The sequence below is a fragment of the Chelonus insularis genome, unplaced genomic scaffold (genome assembly GCF_013357705.1).
Source record: "Chelonus insularis isolate UGA/USDA-ARS -01 unplaced genomic scaffold, ASM1335770v1 contig_296_pilon, whole genome shotgun sequence".
Taxonomy (NCBI): domain Eukaryota; kingdom Metazoa; phylum Arthropoda; class Insecta; order Hymenoptera; family Braconidae; genus Chelonus; species Chelonus insularis.
The window spans coordinates 1-27,005 of NW_023276474.1; the positions used below are offsets into that span (position 1 = coordinate 1).

Consider the following 27,005-nt stretch of genomic DNA (forward strand, 5'->3'; position numbering starts at 1 on the left):
GGGACAACTCGTGTTCATTAATGACTCCAATGTACCCATGGGAGAGAAATTTACCGACCGAGACGGTGTGGGTGGGGGGTGTCTATGTAAGAGTCCAGTCTAGTGAGGGGGCAATAGAGGCGAGGAAAGAACTTCTCTCCGGCCTGCCCTTTTAAAAATAAATTGTTCCTCTCCATAAACATCTATTTCCCCTAATCTTTTCAGTAGTTCCCCTCAGTTTTGACAGCTACCAAACATTTGGTTTATAAATAAAAACAGTGTACAGTGTCAATTTATAAATGTATAACATTAACTCGTGTTCGCCATGTATCGAGAGAGGCGACGTTCGCGTTATCATAGGAATCTCTAAAAGATTTTTGTAAGTAATATCAAATTTAAATTTAATTTAATATTACAGGTTATAATGTAATTACATTAATTGATATCAATTATATTTTATTATGATTTATCTCAATTTTAGAGGCCGGCTTTCAAGTACTCTTTGGAAATTAAGCGATAGTAGTCAAAAAATTGATCACTTATGTGGTACATTCCAATGATAATAAGAAAAAAAGAAGCAAAAGTTATAGTACAAAAAAATGATTAACAGTAATACAAAAAAGGAGAATTGTGTTATATCGAAGATGTTATTATCAGTGACAGTAGTATTTTTAGAAAGACTTAACTCCAGAAGGTTTGAACGTTACTAAAGCATTAGTTAATTATAGACCGAGAACAAAGTGGCAAAAAAATATAGAAACTGCTGGTATTAAAAGTAAGAAGTTTGTATACTCTTATCAAGTTATGAAGTATCTTTTTGAAGCTGTTAAAATTACTTAGAAACGATTAAAATGTTTCTCAATACATAAAGAATATTCAGCACCATTGATAACATTGAATAAAGGTAAAAAATTAAATATAAATTTTAAACATTGCAAAACAACATTCATAAACATGAATGATTGATTTTTAAATCTTGTTGTTACCACAGGTAGCGAGGGCGTAAAATCGTCTTCGATAAAAATGAAAGTCAAGCCTAGCCTGCAGGATACTTCTTATTGTATCTCTGCAAGAGTGCTTGTGATACATTCACAATTTTTTATTGTACCTCATAATTAATAATGTTTTTTTTAAATATATAGTCAAGCAAGTGATGATTGTTTGTTGTAAATTTTATACTTGTTTTAGACACTAAGCATAGAGTATGTTTTTATATATTCATTTGACCACAAACATCTACCATGGACGAGCAGATGTTACATTCCTGTTTTCAATTCGGTTTATTACGGTGATACTGTTAGTCTAGAGGCAAGTGCCTTAACATAAAAACACTAAAAGAATATGCATGTAATTTTATAATTACTAATGCCCTGATCATGGGCTGAATCAATTATTTGAAAGATTGCTTTTATTCAAGCATGACTACAACTCATCAAATGTTTTACAACTTATTAAAATGCCGCAGAAATAGTTGACGAAACATTAATTGAAATTGTATAAAAGGTACGTTAAAAATTTATGAATGCATGAATTATCACAAAGATGTGTTGTAAAAATTCCAACAATTGTATACAAGATTCAAATAAACAAAGGCGTAGTTCAACAATGCTAAATGTGCCTAGATCACCCAGTCAAGGTTCTACAAGTAGTTTTGGAGGTGCTTGTGACGATAATCACAATATGGGAGCATTTAATCTCAGCCAAAATAATACTTCTGTAAGTTTAAGACTCTTTTAACACGCTCTAATTATTCGTAGTTTTTACTTGGCCTACTTAAAGTATATGCATATTTTTTTATTTTTACAGTCTGTTACAACTTCTAACAGTCCAATTCATCATCTTTGGGAGATAAAATTCCCTGGACAGACCGAGAAATGATATCTCGAATTAAAATACCTCATACGTTTGTTGTCCATAGCTATACCAGACCAACATATGATTCATGCTGAGATGAATTTGGGGAAGACTCGACATCACTATCCATATCACCATATAATATTAATTTGTTACCTTTATTCAATGTTATCAATGGTGCTGAATATTCTTTTATGTATTGAGAAACATTTTTAATCGTTTCTAAAGTAATTTTAACAGCTTCAAAAAGATACTTCATTAACTTGGTAAGAGTATACAAACTTCTTACTTTAATACCAGCATTTTCTATATTTTTTTTGCCACTTTGTTCTCGGTCTATAATTACTAATGCTTTAGTAACGTTCAAACCTTCTGGAGTTAAGTCTTTTCTAAAATACTACTTCCACTGATAATAACATCTTCGATAATAACACAATTATCTCCTTTTTTGTATTCACCTTTAATCATTTTTTTTGTACTATAACTTTTTGCTTCTTTTTTCTTATTATCATTGGAATGTACCACATAATTGATCAATTTTTTGACTACTATCGCTTAATTTCCAAAGAGTACTTGAAAGCCGGCTCTAAAATTGAGATAAATCATAATAAAATATAATTGATATCAATTATATTTTAATTACATTATAACCTGTAATATTAAATTCAAATTTAAATTTGATAATTACTTACAAAAATCTTTAGAGATCCTATGATAACTCGCCTCTCGAATACATGTCAACACGAGTTATGTTTACATTTATAAAATTGACACTGTACACTGTTTATTATTTATAAACAAAAATGTTTGTTAGCTGTCAAAAATGAGGGGAAATAATTAAAATTAGGGGAAATAAGATGTTTTGGCGTAGGAAAATTATTTTTAAGAGGGGCAGGGCCGGAGGAGAATTTAGTCATAGAATATTTGAAAAATAATAGATGGAATAATTCATATAAAAAAAAAAACCGTCTCGGTCGGTAATTTCTCCCATGGTAATGGGAAGGCATTAATGAACACGAGTGTATGTGCTTGCTCATCAACTGTTCGAACTCGCAGTCTTCTCTGAAAAATAAGACGGAGATAGATAGATATATTTTGTGCTCTGTCTTGCTTGGAACAGATTATTCTGAAATTTATAAATTTCTTGGTGCCCTAAGGCTCCCTTTTTGTAATGCATCCCTGAAAATTATCATTTTTTGAACGATTTTCCCTGTTACCTACTCAATTTCAATTGATGTCAAGCTTCGGCCTTTTGCCGCACAACGCGAGGGCGTAAAGTCAACTCTGGGAAACTTTCTGACTTCAGCCCCAGCCTTAAATACAATACATTATTTTTTTGTGTCTAAATAGACGGATTATTGGTTCCCAATTGAAGCTTATTAAATCCAATTCAAAGTCTACAAAATTGTATTGACTTGAATTTTATTGTTCAATCAGGGAGGTTAGACAAATGATGTTCTCCAGATTTTTAACTAAAATTTTCTCAGTAAATTCATAGGAGCTGTTTCTAAGGTATAAAAAAAATACGATTCAATCAACTTAACACACATTTTTATTTATAACTTGAAAGCAATTTACATAATATTGTTAGTATCAGTACATAGGGTTCATGACTTGACATTCTGAGTATTTTTTGCAGTTATATCGATAAATTCAGAGAGCAAAATATCTCGATGAGATATGCCATTTACATCATGTGACGATAACGTAATGTTAACTTTATTATATACATTGAACCATTCGGGGTGATGATTCATTTTTTCAGCTTTTAATGCAACACTTGTCATGAAACTAAATGCCTAAAAAAATTGTATTATAATAATAAGCTCATAAACCGTGATCATGAATAAAATGGATCTTACTTGGTTAAAATCCTTAAATAAAAATTCTTTCTGTAAAGCATCCCTTCCTGACTGGATAGTCCACCCACTTTTTAGAAGAGGTGACAGTAGAACAGTCCTTTCTTCAGACAATAACTTATCCTGTAATGAATGAACATATGGTGAATTCAATTAAAGAGCTATTGAGAACGGCAAATTAGCTAAAATGTCGAATAGAATTATTCGATAAATGATAAATTTATATTCAAATGATTCGAGTGTCATGAGATCCAAAGTTCAATCAAAAATCGCATGACACGTGAATATCTGAACATAAATTTATCATGTATCGAAAAATCCTGTTCGAAATTTCAGCTAATTTGCCGTCCTCAATAGCATCTTAATTGTTTACGAAAAAAAATGTATACGAAACATCGCGCTTAATTTTCGTTTTATGTTGATGAAAAAAAATTGTTACATTTATTTACCATTTCTTCAACAGCTGTTAGACGACGAATTGAATAATAGGTTTGAAGAACGTTAACTTTCTTTTTAAAAACAAATAATGTTGGTAACATTTTCAACTATTTTTTTTCATAATTCATTGAAGACAATCAAATGCTATGTTTACAAGAACGGCGAACTTATACAGTACCGGACATAAATGCTGTGTGATTTTCTATAGGACGGTATAGGGAAATCCATATATCTAATACTCCTATATTGCTAGTTCCCGTAAGTGGGCGCGTGGCCTATGAAGTGAGACAGAAAATGAATATGTCTGTCTCTTTCTTTTCATTTGAACTGTTGTGCGCAAGCGTCACTACCGTAGAGGGAGAATTGGCAATTGGAGAAGGGCAAGCCCATTGCTCTTCTATTTTTTAATTATAAATGTGATGATGATAAATAAATATTCATGATTATTAATTTAAAAAATATTTTTTTTCCTGTCTATATTTTAATGACAATTATTATACACTAAATACAATTAAATGTGATAATGATAATTATACGTAGTATACAAGCTATTGGATTTTAAATATCTTTATTTAATAATTTTAAAGTTTACTGTATAAAAAATGTAGCATTCATGAGCTCTGAAATTAATTTTAAACAATTTACAAATAGAAATGTTTTTTTTCTTTGTTAATGAAAAAAGATTTTATTTCATTTTTTTAAAATGAAGTTTGCATATTCTACTTCTTATAAGCAGCTTCATTCAAATGAACAACATATTTGAAACAGGCATTTCAGAAAAAATGGGGAATTGATGAAAGGATATAAGGAAATAAAAAACTAAGATAAAAAAAATAATATTTAACAATAAATAATTTATTATTTACACATACCAGTATACCAAATTATACATTATTAAACTTATTGGTGTTTAAATAATACGAGTTTTGTATATTTTTGTCTTATACAATGATCCTTCTCGGACATTTTTTTGGCTTCATAATGTAACCGAGTATTTAAATATAATTCGATAACGTATTTGCAAAGTTGCGATCGATGATTATCCAAAATATCTTGTGATAAAATGTGTTCATTCATGATTTTATTGTCAAATTGCATCCCTATGTTGTTAAATATTTTATTTATTAAAAATTGTTTAATTGAAGGTTTACTTATTTCCGATTGATATTTTCTGATAATCTGTTCGCAAACTTTGCAAATAGCCATTACATCCTTTGATGGGTGTTATATATGGTCCGCGATTTTTTATTTGCGATAATAAAGGCATTGTGCCTTTAGTAGCGTCGCCTTTTAATTGTATAATACAAACTTGACATTTTACAATTTTTTTTGTTATTTATATGCAATAAATCCGGAAATATATAATACAACGTTTTCAACAAAAGCTGATAATTCCCAATTTATTTGTACACGTAAATATTTATAAATATAATAATTATTATTAACATTGAATTGATTCTGAAATGGCTTTGAAATTAAATATAAATAAAAAATTTCAATATTTAAATACTATAATTATTAATGAAGTCAATTAAAATATATAAAAAATTGGATGTAGCATGTAAAACAGACGCTACTTCACATGCAAAATGACGCTATTCTATTTGCAAGAGATGCTATCTCATTTCTTGTACAAATTGAAATGCTATCTAATGCGCACGCTCCATTCACGATCATGCGCACAAGTCGCAGCGTATAATAAGTGAGACAAACGCATATATGTCTGCACCGTAATGTTTAAGTCTCTCTCCCTATACCGACTAGCAATATAGGAGTATTACATATATGGGGAAATCGCCTGTATAACCCTTAAAAAATTGAATAGCATTTATGTCCGGTACTGTACACTACGCAACATTAAGACTGGGCTATACCTAAGAAAAGTTCCGAAGTTGACTTTGCGCCCTCGCGTTGTGCGGCAAAAGGCTGAAGCTCGATATCAATTGAAATTGAGTAGGTAACAGGGAAATCGTTCGAAAAATGATAATTTTCAGGGATGCATAATAAAAGGGAAGCCTTAGGGCACCATAGAATTCACAAATTCTTTAATCATCTGTTCCGAGCAAGACAGAGAACAAAGTATTACATTTCTCTCCGTCTTATCCACCAGAGAGAAGACTGCGAGTTCTGGCGCTTCGCCGGCAAGCTCTTATCCCCACCCTCCGTACCCAAGCGAATAGCTCATAATTTATAAATATGAACATTGATAAAGGTGGGAACTTCACAGCAATCAAAAACTCTGATCACCAACCTAATAAAAAAAAACGTATGATTGCTCTATAAATAAACTCTCATTTTACTCAATTTTTGCGCAATGAAATTTTTTCAATTTCGTGTATTATGGATGAAGCAATGATAATACTTTATAGTATTCTTAATCGAAAGTCAACGATTGCTTTCCGAGCAAATTATTAATTTCAACCCATGTTTATGTTATAATAAAAAAAAAATTTTTAATTTAAAAATCATAACCTGCAAAAATCATCTTTTATAATTTGTATAGAGACACGGTAGTGCCTCGTCCTGACGGGAGCGTGACATCCGTCCCCAATAAGATGTCAGTCAAAGGCATTTTTACAATCTTTTAAATTTAAATCTTTAAATGTATAATCTTACTGATTGTTAATCAATTCTATGATGTCCAGATTTTTTATCTAATGATCATTTTAAAAATAAGCTTTATTCTTTTAATCTTTTAAAATTGTTTTTTTTTATTTTCAATCATTTAATATTCAATCAAATGATATAAATTCTTCTTTTTTAATGTTTATCATTTCGTTGAACAGTCAACTTAAGAAATTAGGACTGGTAAATTATCTTGCGTCGGTATAGTAGAAAAAAAATTCAAAATGCTTATACAGAGAAAAGTCTTCTTTCTGGCTCATGTAATGTCATGTAATTCCTACTACATAAATAAGTATATTTAGGCTTATAATCTAATGCAAATAACATTTTTATCTCAATGTTAACGTAATAACGTAATTCAAGTGAAAAAAATTTGAAAACTGAATTATTAAAAAGTTGAAAAACTTCAAAAATAATGTCTGTGAGTATTATTCTCTTCTTTCATAAACATAAACAATTTTCGTGCAACGAAAAAAAAAAGTTTTATTACTTAAGTTTTTATAAAAATAAATCAGTATTTGTAATGAATACCTTAATTTACCTGAATTTAAATATCAATATAATATGAATATAAATTTATTAATAAATTTTAATATAAATCACTAGTCAGCTTTGAGTAAATAAAATGTGACCATTAATGTTGGTAGTAAATGAGTACATCCTTCCTGTTGGATGATATTATTTTTTATGGAAAATTGTATATATGAGTTATATCTTATTTTATCTTACCATTGAAATACGATATCAACGATAATAAATACTGAATTTTTGTACTTAAGTGAGACAGAAATAAACATATTACTTCTAGACATAATTGGTGATGAAGTTTGAACTCTATTGAGTTTGATACAATCATTGGATATCCAAAAATAAATTATAAATGAATTTCCACTCTTCCTACGTTAATGATAAGAATAATAATGAATACTTTATCAATATTATTTTTTAACAAGCTTTCTTGTACAATTTATAACTTACTTCTAAATTTAATGTATCCAAACCAATGTTATCTATGCTTCATAATGCAGGATATTTTCCACTTATGCATTCTTTGTTAAATTTATCTAATATAGATAATATTTTTGTTTGATTACATAAAAAAATGCTCCTTCTTTATTACTGATAACTTTTCTATCAGCTTCGGGATTTTCTGCTATAATAACTGGATGACTTGGTTTCTTTTATGTAATTTCACGTATAATCTTCATTGAAATTACATGGCTATTTTAAATTATCATTTATTATTATCATTAGATTATAAGCCTAAATATACTTATTTATGTAGTAGGAATTACATGACATTACATGAGCCAGAAAGAAGACTTTTCTCTGTATAAGCATTTTGAATTTTTTTTCTACTATACCGACGCAAGATAATTTACCAGTCCTAATTTCTTAAGTTGACTGTTCAACGAAATGATAAACATTAAAAAAAGAAGAATTTATATCATTTGATTGAATATTAAATGATTGAAAATAAAAAAAAACAATTTTAAAAGATTAAAAGAATAAAGCTTATTTTTAAAATGATCATTAGATAAAAAATCTGGGCATCATAGAATTTGATTAACAATCAGTAAGATTATACATTTAAAGATTTAAATTTAAAAGATTGTAAAAATGCCTTTGACTGACATCTTATTGGGGACGGATGTCACGCTCCCGTCAGGACGAGGCACTACCGTGTCTCTATACAAATTATAAAAGATGATTTTTGCAGGTTATGATTTTTAAATTAAAAATTTTTTTTTATTATAACATAAACATGGGTTGAAATTAATAATTTGCTCGGAAAGCAATCGTTGACTTTCGATTAAGAATACTATAAAGTATTATCATTGCTTCATCCATAATACACGAAATTGAAAAAATTTCATTGCGCAAAAATTGAGTAAAATGAGAGTTTATTTATAGAGCAATCATACGTTTTTTTTTTATTAGGTTGGTGATCAGAGTTTTTGATTGCTGTGAAGTTCTTTCACTAACAAATTATAAAGTTGGTAACAAGTTAATTTTGCTCGAGCGCGAACATACAAATGATTAAAATATTTTCTGAACAGAGTTTTTTTTAATATTCTTTTTCAGTTGTTATGTACAAAAATTGGTGAAATCTCTGTGATTTTAGGACTTTTTTCCGTGAGAACAAGTGAATAAAGATCAAGATAGCTAGGTTTATATGCTTCGAAACCAGCATGTAAGACTTTTTGACTACCTCACCACATTCATCAAAGATTGGAATATGCTCACGATCATCTTTGTTGGACTGTGGAACAGTGGAAAAATATTATTTGGTCCGATGAAAAAGTAAGTTTTCCTTTAATTATAAAAATGAAAATTTCATCAATAATTATTTTTAGTTATTTAAAATTCAAAAAGATGGAAAGAGAGTAGTCTATAGAGCACGTGGCCAAAGATTAGATTCTAGATTTGTGACTCCAAAAAGATGTAATGATCATCTGTTATATTTTGGGGCTATATGACTTCCACTGGAGTCATGGCACTCCAAGAAGTTTCAAGCCACATGAACGCAGTAGAGTACATTGAAGTTCTAGAAAATGTAATGCCTTCAGCTGCGAGGGAGGTCTTTCATGAAGAGGAATACCCATTTATTTATTTTCGACAGGATAATGCCTCAATTCATACAGCAGGTATTGTTCGCCAATGGTTCGTTGACCACCCTGAAGTGATCCTCATCCCTTATCCTCCTCTTTCCCTTAATTTAAATCCTATTGAAAACATATGGGGTATACACATAATAGATTTATTTTTTTTTCTCTTATAATGAAATCAAATTTTTTCATTAAAATAATTAATTTTTTTTAATATCATTATTACAAGATAAATGGAAAAACAATGGAGTAGGAATTATCAAGGACGAAATCGTAATGATCTAATTACGAGTGTAATGAACGTTTGGTATGATTTGAAAAACAGACCAGATTTTACTGAAAATTTAGTCAATTCTATGCCGAGAAAAATGCAATTGGTAATTGCCAACGAAGGTTATTGAATTGGTTATTGATGATTCATTTTTTTAACTCCAAAATCCATAAAAATGAAGATGTCTGTTGCAGCTCCAATCATGTAGATATTTTAAAAAACAATTTCATATTTCTTTATGATTCATGTTCAGATGAACGTGAGAAAAGTCCAGAACCAACTAAGGTTATTACACATATCAGAATACCTGGTAGATCTCCTAGGAGTTCTTCAGGTGGTAATCGAATAAAAACTCATACAAGAGGCTCTCCAAAGACTATAATAGCACCTGTAACGCAAGAAACTCCTTTATCTGTAAAATCACCTATTAACGAAGCACCAATATCGATAACAGATACTCCTGTGATAACGAAAATTACTAGTGGAGATGAGTTTAAGAAAAATAATAAACCTTCCTATATGACAGAGTCACAGAATGCAGCTATGCAGCAAATGAGTGAGTCATCAGAAACGAAAATATGTACTCCTAAACTAGCTGAAGAAGCACCAGAAATAAAACTAGCTCAAGATGAATCGATAAATGAATCCAAGCCGATTTCCTTGATATCTAAAACTAATATATCCAAAAATGCGATCCAAAATGATGAACCAATGGAATAAGAGCTTACAAATGATAAGGAAAATGACATTGATAATAAAATATCTGACGAATATCAGAAGAAAAATCAGAAGATGATAAGATGTTCAATTCTATTGAAGAAACAGAATAAAAATGTGAAGACACAGAAGAAAACATAAATTAATGACGTTGATGATCGAAATCATGATTTTAAACCAGAAGAACAATCTTTTGATAACTTTAATTCTTCAAATGTTTCTGATGATAAAGAAATAAAACAAGAGTTCGAAGAACAGTCATCTGATAATTTGAAACAAGAGACTGATGATCTCAATGAAACAGCTAAAATTGAACCAGAAGATGTTGAAATGAAGCCAAATGTGAAACAAGAATCCGATGAGAAGGAATCAAAAGACTATGAATGTAGATATCGTAGAGACAGAAAAAAAAGCGATGGACTAGTTCACAGGATGCTTGCCACAACAGTACAAGTATTGTTGACGATGAACCAGAAATAGATCATTCGAAAGTTTTATAATCAGAGTATTATTCAGATTTGAATTTAATAATTGATAAATCTAAATTTTTATCAGTAACCCCAATGCATAATAATGGATTTGTATATTTTAAAATTAGAAAACAAAAATTGTGATTATGTTCAAAAACATAAGAAAAACAATTTCATGTTTCATTTGTTTATTAATATGTATTTGAAGTGGACTAATTGACCGTATTAAAATAAATTAAACAATTTAAAAATGTGTAATTTTTTTTATATTTTAAAGATTCTAAATTATAAATTACATTTATAAATATAACATATTATTTTAATTTTTTTTTATTTCAGGGACAAAATTAATGGAGAAAAAACTAGTGTTATTACGAATTAAATATTATGAAGGTTATTTCGAAACCACAAAATTATGGGAAATCACTGGGTTACGGAAAAATGATTTGGAAGTTTGGAAGTAAGTTGTTTTTAATTTATTATTTGATATAATTATAAAAATAATTTATTAATTTTACAAATTTCTATTTAAGTTTCATAGCAAAAGAAATGTCGCTTCCCTGGCTTAATCCATTGGAATATTGAAGAAAATTTTGTGATTTATATCACAAATTTAAAGTAGGTTTCATAATCATAATTTTTTCATTATTATAATAGTTATCATTTTCTCAGGAAGAATATCATTTACATGAAAAGGGAGAATCAAAATACAAAGGACCATATTACGATATGTTTCTAGAATTTTGCGAAGAAATAGTAAATAAGGATAATGACTTTTGGAGCATTTGAACAAAAGAATTATATTAAAAAAAATATTTATTTATAAAATACTTCACTTTTATTTATCCTTTTTATTCATTATCATTGGAGTAGTTTTGAGCTTCTTCTTAAATTATTACAAAAAATTGTACATTTAAAAATATTTATGACAAAGATAATAAACTAAGTACTATTCGGTTAACAAAGTCAAATTTGAAAATCATGTTTTTATACAAATCAATATTTAATAAATTCTTTTAAACTTACTTTGAATGAAATGAACACAAGTCTCTTTGATCATTTTAAAATGAAGTGTTAATTTTAAAGTTTTAATATATTTTGAGAATAAAAAAAGTCATATGACTTATGTCACGTTAACTACTCATGTATTCGTTTGAAGACAATGAAAATTCTGATTATATTCATTAACAAATATTTGTAAAAATATAATGCATTGACCATTTTATTCGTGATTCAAGAATAGTAATTTAGGTTTTGATTTAATTAAAAGATTAGACATAAGATACATTCAAACTGACACCATAATATAAAAAAAAGTGTTCTTCTTCATACAACAATAACAAAATTTATTCAATGTAATTAATTAATCAATGATATAGTTACATTAATTATTATTGTTATTACTATTATTCTTATCAATACTTGATTCAAAATATCTTCAGCTGCACTTGCATCAATTTTAAATGGGCTTCTATCCACAGTGAAATTAATACTGAAATTACATACATGTCTACCTTTGATGAGATTTTCTTCAAGTAATTTATATATAAATAATTATATTGTGACTACTATATAATTCCTGAAGTTCCAGTCTCACGTTTGATAATATTCTTACAGTGCTCGTGAATTTCTTCTATAATGTGTAAAGCGAAGTCACGGAGTTTTGCTTTGCCATTAAAAGCAAATTGATTTTCTGATTTTCTATTAGGAATTTTATAAATTTTAAACCACTCGATTGTTGCCTTCAATAAACCAGGATAGTGTTTTTCTACATCTCCGATATCTAAAATTAAATATACTCATGTAATATTTCATGTTAAAATTATAAACCGCTTGAAAGATTATTACACGTTATCTAATACTATGCAATCATCTTATAAAATGTGAAAAAGTAAATCTTACCTTGGTAACTTTATATTGTTTTTTTTTGATGCTAAGAATCAATTTTGCAAGCTTATTAGAAAAAAATTCATTACTTTATGATGATGATATTACACTCTCTCATCGGTATATCATTGGTGGAGGTGTTCCTGCACCTGCATTTCTTAGTTCTTTGTTGAGAAGTTTCACTTATTCTACCGTTCTGGCTTTAGATTCAGCTGGTGTTAAACCTGAAATTAGCCCTACAATAGATTAATGTTATTGATGAACAAAAAATAATTATTAACTTCCCAGTGGGAAGTTATAGTAATGGGTCCGATTTTGCGAATCCCGAATTTTAACATATCTCCACGTTTTAAGGTCCCCAGAGTCGAATACGATCGTTTTCCAGTGGACATCTGTGTGTGCGTATGTACGTATGTGCGTTCGGAATTATTTTTCGCCTCGATTTCCCGAGAACAAAAAATGATATCGATGTGGGACCAATTGCATTTGACGCGTAATTATGTAACTTAGAATTGATTAGATTTTCAGCGAAATCGGTCTAGCTATTTTTTTTGCAGAACTAAAAAACTAGCAAAAATGGAAAATGACCTGAATTTCTCATTTCTAAATTATACCATTTTTTAGACAAAATTTCGAAATCTTAAAAAAAATATGAATATTAAATGATTAGAATACTTGTATGAAAATATGGTAACAATGTTTCATCGAAAAAAAAATTTTGAAGAACAAAATCAGCAATGAAAGAATTTTAAACTCGTGTCAGGATTGAGAAAACAGCATTAAAGACGCTGTAATAGTCAATAATTATTGTTAATAATATGGAATTGTGTCCATAACAATTGAACATTGTTACTAACAAATGATTATTGATCATGGTAATATTTGAATAATAAGATTTAAATTGTTATAAACAATAAAAATAGGGGCCCTTTCTATATATATGAGTACTTTGAACGCATAATTTTTTCTTTTACTAAAAAAATGTTACCAACCGTATGACATAAATCAAAACATACTTTTTCGTGTATGACAATGTAATTTGTTGTAAATAATGAATAAAAGGATCTATGAGGTATATTCGAATTCTTTTAACGCACAATTTTTTCTTTTACTGAAATAAAGTAACTAACCATATCAAATGAATAAAAACAGACTCATTTCGTTTATAACAATTCTACTTGTTATAAAAAATGGAAACGGGTTCTGTATAAATTGTTTTTTTATTTTTTCCACTGGGAAGTTGGTCGTGTGGACCTTTCGGGTCGCACCCAGACCACTGCAGAGCACTGATATTTTTTCATGTCGTAAAATATTTATATCACATTATATTACTATTGATTCACAGAAAAATATTTACCAATAAAATTAAATAAATATGGATACGGGCCTCCTAATTTTATTACAAGTTGTCGATTAAAACTTTCTGCGATGTTATTAGTTTGGATCGAAGATACTCGAACGGATACAAGATTTTTCAATGGAACCCAAATGCGTTCTAAATATCGTAAAAAACGTTCGACATTTTGATGTTGATGTTTAATTTTTTCTTCCTTCGACGCTTAAAATGTCTATTGCATTTTCAAAATCATCTGGAGGAAGTAATGGAAGTGCCCAAGTTAGTTCTAATAAATTTGTATTGGCGTTTCTTAGTATTTTAAAATTATAATATCAATGCTCTTTCGTAGTCCATTATAATAATTTTTAAATTTTTGACAATCCCTGGAGCAACCCTTATAATGTAACTCCAAATACTATTATACATGGCAGTAGTTTTGCGGCTACACAAAACATAGAGTGCTGGTAGACCCTAAAAAAATGGAAAAATTTATTTGAATGAATTTTTTTTTCAGTTTCTTCAAAGTTGGTGCTCGAACTCAATTGATTCCCAAATAGACTGTACCGAGTTCCAAGAATTAACGCGTATTAATCGGAGTATCAAATTCAAAAACAATTGTTGAAAATGTCATCATCTACACTATTATATATATTAAGATTATTTAATCAATATTTTTTACCATTTATTCTAAATTGATATGCTCTGTATGTACAAAAACGTATTTGCCTGTATAAACCTGTAACTTGCCAATTATTGTATTTTCAGCATTATCTGCAATACTAAATTAAAATAGTCTTAAGAAAATACACTCGTGACCTTTAGTACTTTTGAGAAATTTCACAACGATAATCAATAATAAATCTTATAGCCCTATCTACTGTGTTTCTTGCAAAAGAAAAAAAAAGGTCATTTTGAATACTGTATACACGCACGCTATCACTTAAAGTTTCAATCAATCTCAAATATAAATATTAACTCAATTGAATCTTGATATCAAAACGCTCACGAGAAAATTCACCATCTACAATGTACAAAACGAAACACACGACGCGATTTGAATTAAAATTTTAATTTTTAATTTGATGAAAAAAAATAATTGAAAGAATTTTATCTAAATAAAAGTGTACATATAATTCATCACATTTAATAAAAACACTAATCTAATCTAAATGCCCAATAGGTACTCTCGTTCTTGTACTTAATTTCTTAACTACCACTATCTCTCGTTCGTCCGAGTCAGGAATACTCGGAAAATATAAACTCGAGCAAATATAGAAGTACATTCATATACACACGTACATAAAAGTCATGAAAAATGTTTTCATTTTTTTATTCACATCAGAATATCAAAAAAATTCATTTTTTCTCAAAAATCCCGGAGTTGACTTTACGCCCTCGTGTTGTGCGGCAAAAGGCCGAAGCTTGTCATCAACTGAAATTGAGTAGGTAACAGGGAAATCGTTCGAAAAATGATAATTTTCAGGGATGCACTACAAAAAGGGAGCCTTAGGGCACCAAGAAATTTACAAATTTCAGAATAATCTGTTCCAAGCAAGACAGAGCACAAAATATATCTATCTATCTCCGTCTTATTTTTCAGAGAAGACTGCGAGTTCGAACAGTTGACGAGCAAGCACATACCCCACCCTCTGTTACCAAGCCTGAAGCTTATGATCTCTAAACGTAAACAAAGCAAATGAAAATATGCTGGCTCTGTAGTCAGAAAGTTCGACAGTTATTTTACCGAACGTTGTTCGATTCCAATTGCGGCAAAATTTTTTTTTTATTCAAATTGCATGTAATTGCAATTTTATTATGCCAAAAATGAGTTTTAAATTTCAATTTTTATGTAAAATTATTTTTCAATTAATCGATGACAAATGAGAAAATATTTGAACAGAGCCATAAACTCTTTTTTTGTACAAATACATTGATAATAGCCTTTTTTAACAACTTATTAACAATAAAAAGTAGTTTAAACAATCTGTGGCGAGTTCCGGCACTTCCCCGGCAAGCTCTACCCACACTCTTTGTGCCCAAGCCTGCAGCTTATAATTTTGAAGCATCGTTAATATTGTTGGAATCGTAATAGCTCAGTGGTTAGAGCACTAACCTTTCTTTTTGCTGGGCAGGGTTCGATCCCAGTCATAGGCAATTTTTTTTTCTTTTTTTTTTGCTGAAGTGACTTTATATACTTATAAATAATTTCATATATTTTACTAAATTATTCTTCCAATTGATTACGGAAAACAACTTGTTTTTCTGAAAATAAGCTGAGGATGAAGAACGAGTTACTATGAATTCTCTTTTTTCGAAAATGTTGTCTTTAAAAGACAATAGGAATTGATTTTGAACTTATATAAGCAACCAATTATTGTATTTATATAAAATTTGATTGAAAAAAAAAGGAAAAAAAAATTGGCTATGACTGGGATCGAACCCTAATCGGTAAAATGAAAGCTTGGTGTTCTACTTACAGAGCTAACACATCATATCTGACATTACGTTTATGTTTATAAATTGTGTAATGCAGGCTTGAGTACGAAGGGTAGGGATAGAGTTTGCCGGCAAAGTGCCGGAAATCCCCGTGGATTATTTCAACTACTTCTAAATATTTCTAAATTGCTTAAAAAAAAGCTACGTTCATATAGCTATAGTAAAAAATGGGTTTATAACCCTGTTCATATGTTTTCCAACTCGACGTCGATAAATTACATAAATAATTAAGAAGAAAAAATCAAATCTTTAGTAAGAATTCATTTTAGCATGTCAATATTATAATTACATGCAAATCTAATACATGAAAAAGAAAAAAAAAACTTTATCATGACTGGAATCGAACCCTGCTTAGCAAAATAAAAGATCGATGCTGTAACCACTGAGCCATCATGGTTTTAATATGATTATATATGCTTAAAAATTATAAGCTGCAGGCTTGGGCACAGAGAGTGGGGGTAGAGCTTGCCGGGGAAGTGCCGGTACTCGCCACAGATTGTTTGAACTACTTTTCAATGTTAATAATAATATGATTAACTTGTTAATAACATTTCAATAACATAAAATTGTTAATACATGTAAAGATGTATAAGTTGTTAAACACAGGCTATTATCACTGTATTTATACAAAAAAAAAGTTTATGGCTCTGTTTAAATATTTTCCGACTTAGCGTCAATAAATTTAATGAGTAAAGAGAAAAAAAAATCAAATCGTTATAAAGGAATAATTATGGCATGTCAATATTGTAATTACATGCTAATCTAACGAATAAAGTAGAAAAAAAGTGATTATGACTGGGATCGAACCCTGCCCGGCAAAATAGAACTCTGACGCTCTAACCACATGGCCAGCATAATCTCAATATTGAGTTTATGTGTATTTGTTTTTATACTACATGCTTGGATACGCCGACTTGGAATTGAGCTTTTTGATTAACATTTATACCCAATAAAATGATGATAATGGATGAATATTTGTTGAAGTTATTTTCAGGTATTATATTAATTAATGTTAAATGAGTATCATCATTTTCATTTATTTTAACTGCAATAGTCATCAAAGTGTAGGGCATTGTAAAGTGATACACTATGTTTACATCACATACATATATTACCCGTACACACACATACACAAATTACTCGCCAAAATGCAGGGCACCATCAGTTCTGGATACGGATTGCGCATTTTTTCAATATGGATGACTGAGGTCATCTGCGAGCATAATGCTGTCACCTATCGGAATTTTTTCAAACTAATTTTCCGGAGAATATTATTTGGAATACAATATTTCTAATTATTTCTAAATTATTCAATTTTATGCTATAAATTGATTTTTTCGACATTCAGACAGGTGGCAAGGACTGACGCAAACACGAATTTTGGGCGAAAAACGTATAAAAATAGAATAATTAGTGATTTTTCATCTGAATGATGTGGCCGCCATCTTGGAATTTAAGCGCGGCAAGTCAATTCATAATTTTTTCATTATTCTTTCTAATTTTTTTAATAAAAATATTCACTATATACAAAAAATTGTTGTTAACGTCAGTCCGGCATTAATTCCTCTGTAATTTGGTACCTAATTTTATAGAAATAATAGTAAATTGGCGAAGAAATTAGAAATATCCCGATCCCATGTATTTGGATAGGGGGAATCAGTCGCCTCTCTGACTTCAGCCCAGCCTTAATACAATATAAAAACTTATGGTAGTTATGTATTGCGCATGGAGAATATAATAAGGAGAATTTTAATGACTATATTGAATATTGGAAGGGACAGTTAGCGAACGCTGATTTGACCTTCTAGCGTGCAGCTTTTCGTCTCGCTGTACTTTTGGAGGAGACGCTCTCATGAAAAAATTCCCAACTCATCGATTAAATTAACAATAATCGTCTATTGAAGAACTGTAGAAATAAAAATTGGCAGACTAATAGGGAACAGTCTGATCTGTAATCCTGCCCAACTAAAATAATTAAAAACCGTGAATCGACCTCGCAGGCAATTATGAGAGCATCAATTTTAGTGAAGAAGGTACAGAAAACATGCTTTTTCACCTTCTAAAATCTGCAGCGAGGTCGATTCACGGTTTTGCATGATTTTTATCAGACAGGGTAATAGATCAGACTGTTCTCTATTAGTCTGCCAATTTTTATTCCTTAATATCGATATTGAAGAAAGTTACAGATTCTAGAAGCTACAAAAAGCATGTTTTCTGTACCTTCTTCTCTAAAATTGATGCTCTCATAATTGCCCGCGAGGTCGATTCACGGTTTTCAATCATTTTAATCGGACAGGATCATAGATCAGACTATTCCCTATTAGTCTGCCAATTTTTATTTCTTAATATTGATATTGAAAAAAGATACAGATTTTAGAAGGTGAAAAAGCATGTTTTCTATACCTTCTTCTCTAGGCTGTCTGGCCTGAACTGATGTGGGCGGATCTACCACTGTCGCGCTTTAATTTTCTTATCCCTCTCTCTTTTTCTATTCTCCCACTTGTTTCAATTTTTCTGACGCTTTGTAGTCCCAAGGGAAGGAAATTGGGCTACAAGGTAGTTTAATTGTAATTATGTAATTAACAATTAGTAAGCAATTATAATAATAGATAATTAGTTTTAATTATTATTTATTTAAACAATATACTTTTTTCATGCTACAGCTATAGCGTATAACAATGAACTATATTTTATTCGATTGCCACTAGCGGCGCTAGACTCTTGTGCCGTCGTACCGACCGAGTTGGTTGCGGTCGAGCCGCCACAACCACTCCCCCCTGAGTGGCTTTCAGTGGGCGATTTGAAAGTCACGGTTTTTTTCCGTGTATAAGTTTTTATCGGCTTATCCATCGATGAACCCCAATGATGTGGTTGAAGAGGTTGATCATCTGGTTGGTTGTCATCATGCACTGGATGCGTATCATCATTTTTATTTCCATACACAGGTTTCAGTCTATCAACACTAATGTTTTTCTCCTGACCCTCCATTTCAATTTTAAACACTCTGTCTGATAGTCTTTCTATAACTTTGTATGGACCAATATACGGTGGCTCGAGAGGAGTTTTCACATGATCACACCGAACTAATACATGAGAGCAAGTGTAGAGATCTTTAAGAATGAAGATCTTTGCTCTGGAGTGATGAGCTGTCGGGGTTGGACGAAGACCTCGCATATATTTTCTATGCTTCTCTAAAAATATTTGTAGATCAGGTGACGGTGTGTTTGATACAAAGAATTCCCCAGGGATTCGGATGTTGGTTCCATACAGGAGTTCAGCAGGTGTAGATTGGAGATCCTCCTTAAAACTAGTACGTAGACCTAATAATACTGTCGATAGGATATCTACCCAAGGCTTTGGTGAGCACATAAGTGCAGCTTTTAAGGTACGATGCAGTCTTTCCACCATACCATTTGATTGTGGGTGGTATGGTGTTGTGCGATTTCGTTGAGCTCCAACTAAGTTCGATAGAGCTGTGAAAAGAGCAGATTCAAATTGTGTGCCCTGATCTGTAGTGATAGTCACAGGCGTACCAAAGTTTGCAATCCAATGATCAAAAAGCGCTGTGATTACTGTGTCAGCCGTCATATCCTGGAGAGGTACTGCAATTGGCCATCTTGTGAATCTATCTATTACTGTTAAACAGTAGCGAAATCCTCTGACTTCAGGTAGTACAATGATATCTATGTGGATATGTGAGAATCTTGCATCAGGTACTTCAATGTGATTAGGTTGGAGTCTTGTGTGTCGTTGAATCTTTGCTTTTTGACAACTTAAACACTCTCGTGCCCATTTTATAGCATCTTTACGAATGCCAGGCCAGACAAACTTTTCTCTTAGATGACGTGAAGTCGTTCTGCCACTAGGATGAGAGAGGTTATGCACTAAGTCAAATGCAATTCTGCGCAATGACTGAGGTAAGTATGGTCTGACTATCCCTGAAGCGACATTGCAATAAATATTAATATTGGGTTCTGTTTCTAATTGCTGGAGCTTTAATGATTTAGTGTTCTGAAGAAAATCCTGTAGTTCCACATCATTGCGTTGTTCAGTTTCTATCGTTGCAGAGTCAAGGACTGTTGGCATGTCTATCTTCTCCACCCGCGATAACGCGTCTGCTACGACGTTGTCATCTCCTTTAACGTAGTTAAAGTTCGTGGTGAACTGAGAAATGTAATCCAGTTGTCTTAGTCTTCGCTCAGGTGCTGCATCGAATTTCTGCTTGAAGGCAAAGGTGAGAGGTTTATGATCAGTTTGCACAATGACTTGCCGACCTTCAATAAGATGTCTGAAGAACTTGACGGATAAAAAGATAGCCAAGAGTTCTCGATCATATGTACAGTAGCGTCTCTCAGTATCAGAAAGTTTTTTCGAGAAGAAACCTAGTGGTTGAGGCATGTTGTTAATAATTTGTTCAAGTTTCCCGCCAACAGCAGTTGATGAAGCATCAGTGGTAAGTATCAGCAATGCCGTTGGTGATTGATAAGTTAGTAGTGCTCGTGAAGATAGAATTTCTTTGCAAGCTTTGAAAGCTTCTTCAGCTTCATTGGTCCAATTAATTCTTCTTTTGTCATTCTTTTTTGACTCTTTCAGGTACTCATTAAGCGGTAGCTGGAGTTGAGCAGCATTTGGTATGCAACGTCTATAATAATTAATGACACCTAAAAACCGACGAAGTTCCTGGACTGTCTGAGGTTTAGTGTAATTCAAAATAGCTTCAACTCGTTCATTGGTAGGAGAGTAACCTTTAGCACTGATTGAATAGCCGAGAAAATTAACTTGAGTCTGACCTAGCTTGCATTTGTTAGCGTTAATACTGAGCGAATGAGTCTTCAGAAGTTCAAAGACTTGCTTCAGATGCTGTTTGTGCTGTTCCTCATCTTCAGACATCACCAAAATGTCATCAATATATACAAAGACGAACTCGATGTCTCGAAAAATGGAGTCCATGAAGCGTTGAAACGTCTGAGTGGCGTTTTTTAGTCCAAAAGGCATCACCAACCATTCAAATAAACCCCAAGGCGTGGTAATGGCTGTTTTCTTGATGTCATCTGGAAACATGGGTATTTGATGGTATGCTTTTTTAAGGTCAAGCGTAGAGAAGATTGTTTTTCCATGTATACGTGGAAAAAGATCATGAATCAGAGGTAATGGATATTTATCTGGTTCAGTAATAGAGTTTAACCGCCTATAATCTCCACAGAGTCTCCATTCTTTAGCAATGTCTTTTCGCTCCAGATGAATTGGACTAGCATAATTACTAGTGGCTGGCCGGATGGAACTGGAATCAAGAAGGAGTTTCAGCTCTGCTTTCGCTGCTTTTGCTTTCTCCCCTATGAGTTTACGAAATTTTGCAGTGACAGGAGGGCCTTTCGTTACGATTTGATGTGCATGATCGTAGTTCTTGATATTTGGCTTAGTATTCGGTACTGTGATTTCAATAAATTGTTTCAACAGGTCCACGTAGGGCATTGTTGTGTTGATTGTTGAAATGCCATATTGTTGTACATTGTTGAGTCTACCTTTTGAAGTCCTGGAGGTCACAGAATCAATGAGTTGTTGGTTTTTTATGTCGATGAGTAACCCAAAGTGATTCAAAAAATCAGCTCCAATTATTGCAGAGTGTACATCTGCAATAATAAAAGACCAAGAGAAGTTTCTGCGAAGGTTAAGTTCAAGATTGAAAATTTGCGTACCGTATGTTTTAATCTCCGTACAGTTTGCTGCAAATAATGTGAATGCGGCTGGATCTCGTTTTCCCCGGAAAGAGCTGGCTGGAACGATGGAGACAATGGAGCCTGAGTCTATCAGGAAATTGATATTTGTTGCTCGGTCTAAGATGTGTAAGCGTAGTTCAGTCGGCAGCAAGTTTTCTCTGGTACCGTCGCCGACTACTGCTATCGACGACGGGGAAGCTAGTTTTCCTGGTTCTGATCTTGATTTTCGTTGAAGTTACAGGGAGTTGTACATTTATGGGCATCTTTACCCCATCTCCTGTGATAATAACAGCAACCTGTACGATGTGGTGTAGCTGAACGAGATCGAGATCGAGATCGTGATCTATGGTATGAGCTTTCAGGTTTATTTTCCGTCATAAATTTCATGAAGTTAGCAAACATCTCTTTAGCTCCCTGATTTCTCGAGCAAGACCAGATGTACTGCTATTTGTTTGACGTGGGCTTGTCGAAGTTGCCAAGACATGTGTAGATTTCATGTCTTCTAACAGACGGTCAGCCATTTCTGCCAATCCATCAAGATCTAAGTTGCTGGAGATCACTAATAATGGTCTCATACTTGCAGGAAGTCGCTTTAACCACAGCTGGTGGAGGATTTCATCTGTGACGGAAGAAGCTGCCATTTGTCGCATCTCTCTCAATAATTGTGATGGTTGTCGCTCTCCTAATACCAAGTCGTTAAGAAGAGCATCCACTTGCTTTTGTCTAGAGATAGTAATTCGTTTGATAACTGTGCTCCTTAGTTGAGAATACTTGTTAGTTGCAGGCGGATTACGAATGAAATCTGAGATGCATTTTAAGAAGGGTTTATCTATGGCACTTAATGCTGCAGTATGTTTTAGCTCATCATCTTGAAGTCGGACTGCAGAAAATACAGAATCAACCATATCAAACCATATATCAGGATCATCACTATTGAATGGAGGTAGCCGTGGTAATTTATAATATTCTTGCTGTCTGGAAGTCTGGAAGAACTGGTTAGTCAGCAGAGGCTGTTCTTGTTGGACTCTTAATAGGTTATAATCTTGATTTCCCATTGTTTTATCTTCTTTTTTTATTGGAGATAGCTGAGGAGTGCTGATTCTATGATCAAGAGGTGACAAATCTTCTGTTATATCCGGATGGAAACTGAGAAGGTCTTGGTTGACCAGTTTTTGATCTCGATGAGACATGTTTAAGCACGTGCTAAAACCGTTAGAAAATTTGTTCGTGGTCGGGGTCACCAATTTGTAGTCCCAAGGGAAGGAAATTGGGCTACAAGGTAGTTTAATTGTAATTATGTAATTAACAATTAGTAAGCAATTATAATAATAGATAATTAGTTTTAATTATTATTTATTTAAACAATATACTTTTTTCATGCTACAGCTATAGCGTATAACAATGAACTATATTTTATTCGATTGCCACTAGCGGCGCTAGACTCTTGTGCCGTCGTACCGACCGAGTTGGTTGCGGTCGAGCCGCCACAGCTTCTTGACATCAGCGCTGCCCGTAGAATTTAGGAGAACTATCCACCAACTCTACTTTTAGTACCAAAATCCTATCCGTGAGCTCGGCCTCCTTATTATATTCTCCATGGGTACCCATGGAGCACCCATATACACCCATATACAGCACCGGACATAAATGTTGTTCAATTTTTTAAGGGTTATACAGGCGATTTCCCTATACCGTCCTATAGAAAATTACACAACATTTATGTCCGGTACTGTATGTAATACTCCTATATTGCTAGTCGGTATAGGGAGAGAGACTTAAGCATTACGGTGCAGACATATATGCGTTTGTCTCACTTATTATACGCTGCGACTTGTGCGCATGATCGTGAATGGAGCGTGCGCATTAGATAGCATTTCAATTTGTACAAGTAGAGATGTGAATTTACCGGTAATAGAAAATTCGGTAATTACCACGTAAAATTACCGGTATCTGACGGTATTCTGACGTCAAAAAATTCTGAATGTAAAATTTACCGTCAAGCCGTCGGTCAGTGTAATTACCGTAAATTACCGGTCATTCGCATCTATATAGATGAATATGATGAGCTTTTTACCGAGGAAATGGCTTGCTTTCGAACTTGCTTGCCAATTTGCTTAAGTTAATTTTGCTTTTTGCACTTGTTAATTTAAAACTAATTAATTATTATAAGATGAAAAAAAAATTTTGTAATTTGTAATAAAAAAATATTTTACATTTTTGACTGTTAGGACAGAAATAATAAATATATTGAAAATTATTATAAGCGTTTATTTAGTTAAGTTTTTGGTACATTTTTTTTTATAAAATAGATAATCCTTCGTTATTACATATTATAAAGAATTTGACTTTTTTAACTTTTATGTAAATTATTTATGAAAAAATAAAACCATATAATCTATAGTTTCTATCAACTAGTAATATCACATAATAATTGACATATTTCATTAGGAAATAACAAGTCTAATACTGATTCAATTCCATCAACATCACTAATTAGTCTTGAGTAAATTCTTCTTCTAAAAATTCAACTTCTTCATGCTCAGCACAAATTTCACTTATTTCATCCTCTCCTTTATTACTTTCCTCATCTTCTTCCCATTCTTCTTCTGTATTTTTTGGTGAAGGATTAAGTAATTTTAAATTTCTTGCAATGTATGTTATTTTTCCAGCTCTATCGATACTTAACTTATTTCTTTTAGATGAATGAATCCATCCTTGTGTACTAAAGGAACGCTCGGTTGCAGCTGATGTTGCAGGTAAAGTCAATATAGCCACAGCTATTTTGCTCAACGAAGATTTTTGGCAAATACTTTGCCACCATTGACATGCTGAAGTGATTATACTTGCTCGCTTAACGTAGTCGTAACTCCACATACTTGATTCTGACACATAATCTGTTAAATCTTTTAATACCTTATCACTATTTAGATTTAATTTATCACCAAGATTTATAATTAATTGATGAGCTTCAACCATTTCTGACCTATTTAAATTTTTTCCTTTTAATTGAGGATCAAGTAAGTTAGCTGCATAATGTATGGGCCGTAGAGCCATAGTTTTACGATTTTCTAAACAAGTATATATGCTCAGCTTTTCTTCTTCCGAAAAAATATTTCCAATATTATTAAATGCATTATTAAAATGATTATATAAATCATAAAAACATTCAGGTACTTTATTTATTAAAGGGTTATCACCCTCTAAAATATTTATCCACTTTACAATCGGTTTCATCAATTGAAGAATTTGTTGAAGATTATTCCAAAATTCTTCATTTAGTACAAGAGCACGAGAAGCAGGTTTCCATAATGTAATAGCCTTTGAAGAAATTGCTAAAGCCTGAAGATTATGCTTATTAACACAAAGACTGTCAATCATAATTATAGTAGATCCAAATCTTGTCTTAGCTGGTAATTTTAAGGTAATAAATACTCTACGTTCATCTTGAGATTGAATTTCTTTGAAAATCGCTGACATTATTTGTACTTCTTTTATTCCTTTTACAATAGCTGTTGCACTTGTCACCAAAGTTTCAACAGTTGCTTGACTACCAATATCTTTCATGAGTAGGTTAAGAATGTGAGCAGCACAACCATAACAATACAATTTGTCGACATTATACTTTTGATCTATCAAAGTCCAAGCACTTTTCATTGCAGCACAATTATCTGTACAAATTCCGATAACTTTTTTAATTCCCAAAGCATCAATAACACTTCCTATTTTTTCAGAAATATATAAGGCAGTTTGTGATTCGGTTCCAGTTGGAAATGTTTTGAAAAAAACTGGCGCTGGGGTTGTTACAATAAAATTGATGATTCCTTCTTTGCGAATATTAGACCATGCGTCACATTGCACTCCAACAGTAGTAGCAGATTCAATTTTTTCATTAACCATATTTTGTGTTCTAACGAATACTGAATCTAAAAGATTATTTGATATTTGATTTCTTGATGGCAAATTAAATGAAGGCCGTAATGCGTTAAAAAATTTTAGCCAATATGGATTTTCTGTTATACATAATGGTGTACCAGATGCATAAATCGCTTCTGCAAGTAGTTCTTGTAGAGAATCTTCATCTTTTTTTGACATTTTATCACAAAAACTATCGATTGTATTTTTTTTATAGTTATTGCTACAAACACTTATATTATTTGGTAAATTTTCATTTGAAATCATTGAAGTACTTGCTCTATTGTCTGCTTCATTCAAATCTTCAATAGTAAATGAGTCGTCTGTGCTGTTTAGATGAGAATTATTTCGTTTACGAGGTTTACATGGTTTTAAAAGTTTCCGTAAGTCTTGAGGACAACTTCTACACTCTTTATAAAGATGTTTTCGCATGCGAGTAATGTTTTCTGCATACTTTTTCTTGCAATAGTTACATGAATACGATTTTAATTTTTGGTTAGGTTGCAGAGGTAATGCAGAGAAATGTTTATATATTGATTTGTTCTCCCCCATTGCACCAAGTTCTCAATGAAAATCCTTATCTACAAATTGAATTTTCTTATATTAAATATTATCAGTATTTTTAATAAACAAATAAAAATGAAAATATATACCTGATAGAACAAATAAACAGTTGTATGCCGTTGGGAATTCTAAACTGTGATTGGACATGTATTAACCAATCAGAGATCAGCATTTTTCTGACCGGTACGGTAAAACAGGCTTGGTCATTGACGCGTTTTTTACCGGTAATTTACGGTAAATTTACCCGTCAATTACCGATTCACATCTCTAT

At 31.7% G+C, this 27,005-nt stretch overlaps 2 protein-coding genes across 2 annotated transcripts; both read right to left on the reverse strand.

Moving 5' to 3' along the window:
• Nucleotides 1-3,367: 3,367 nt before the first annotated feature.
• LOC118065305 (pterin-4-alpha-carbinolamine dehydratase-like) lies at nt 3,368-4,276 on the reverse strand. The gene is made up of 3 exons (XM_035080505.1): nt 4,142-4,276; nt 3,696-3,815; nt 3,368-3,632 (listed from the first exon to the last, which is right to left on the reverse strand). The coding sequence occupies exons 1-3, from the start codon at nt 4,229-4,231 to the stop codon at nt 3,441-3,443; spliced, it is 402 nt and encodes a 133-aa protein (XP_034936396.1). The 5' UTR covers nt 4,232-4,276; the 3' UTR covers nt 3,368-3,440.
• Nucleotides 4,277-24,683: 20,407 nt separating this feature from the next.
• Nucleotides 24,684-26,915, reverse strand: LOC118065306 (uncharacterized). Its single transcript, XM_035080506.1, has 2 exons — nt 26,824-26,915; nt 24,684-26,751 (listed from the first exon to the last, which is right to left on the reverse strand). The coding sequence occupies exon 2, from the start codon at nt 26,720-26,722 to the stop codon at nt 24,752-24,754; it is 1,971 nt and encodes a 656-aa protein (XP_034936397.1). The 5' UTR covers nt 26,723-26,751; nt 26,824-26,915; the 3' UTR covers nt 24,684-24,751.
• Between the last annotated feature and the right edge of the window lie 90 nt (nt 26,916-27,005).

Excerpts from the sequence above, each read along its gene's own strand:
- LOC118065305 (XM_035080505.1), bottom strand. The coding sequence starts at position 4,231 with ATGTTACCAACATTATTTGTTTTTAAAAAGAAAGTTAACGTTCTTCAA. Across the intron at positions 3,816-4,141 it reads TAACAGCTGTTGAAGAAATG|GATAAGTTATTGTCTGAAGA; the intron begins GTAAATAAATGT and ends CATTCATTACAG. Across the intron at positions 3,633-3,695 it reads TATTTAAGGATTTTAACCAA|GCATTTAGTTTCATGACAAG; the intron begins GTAAGATCCATT and ends CAATTTTTTTAG.
- LOC118065306 (XM_035080506.1), bottom strand. The coding sequence starts at position 26,722 with ATGGGGGAGAACAAATCAATATATAAACATTTCTCTGCATTACCTCTG.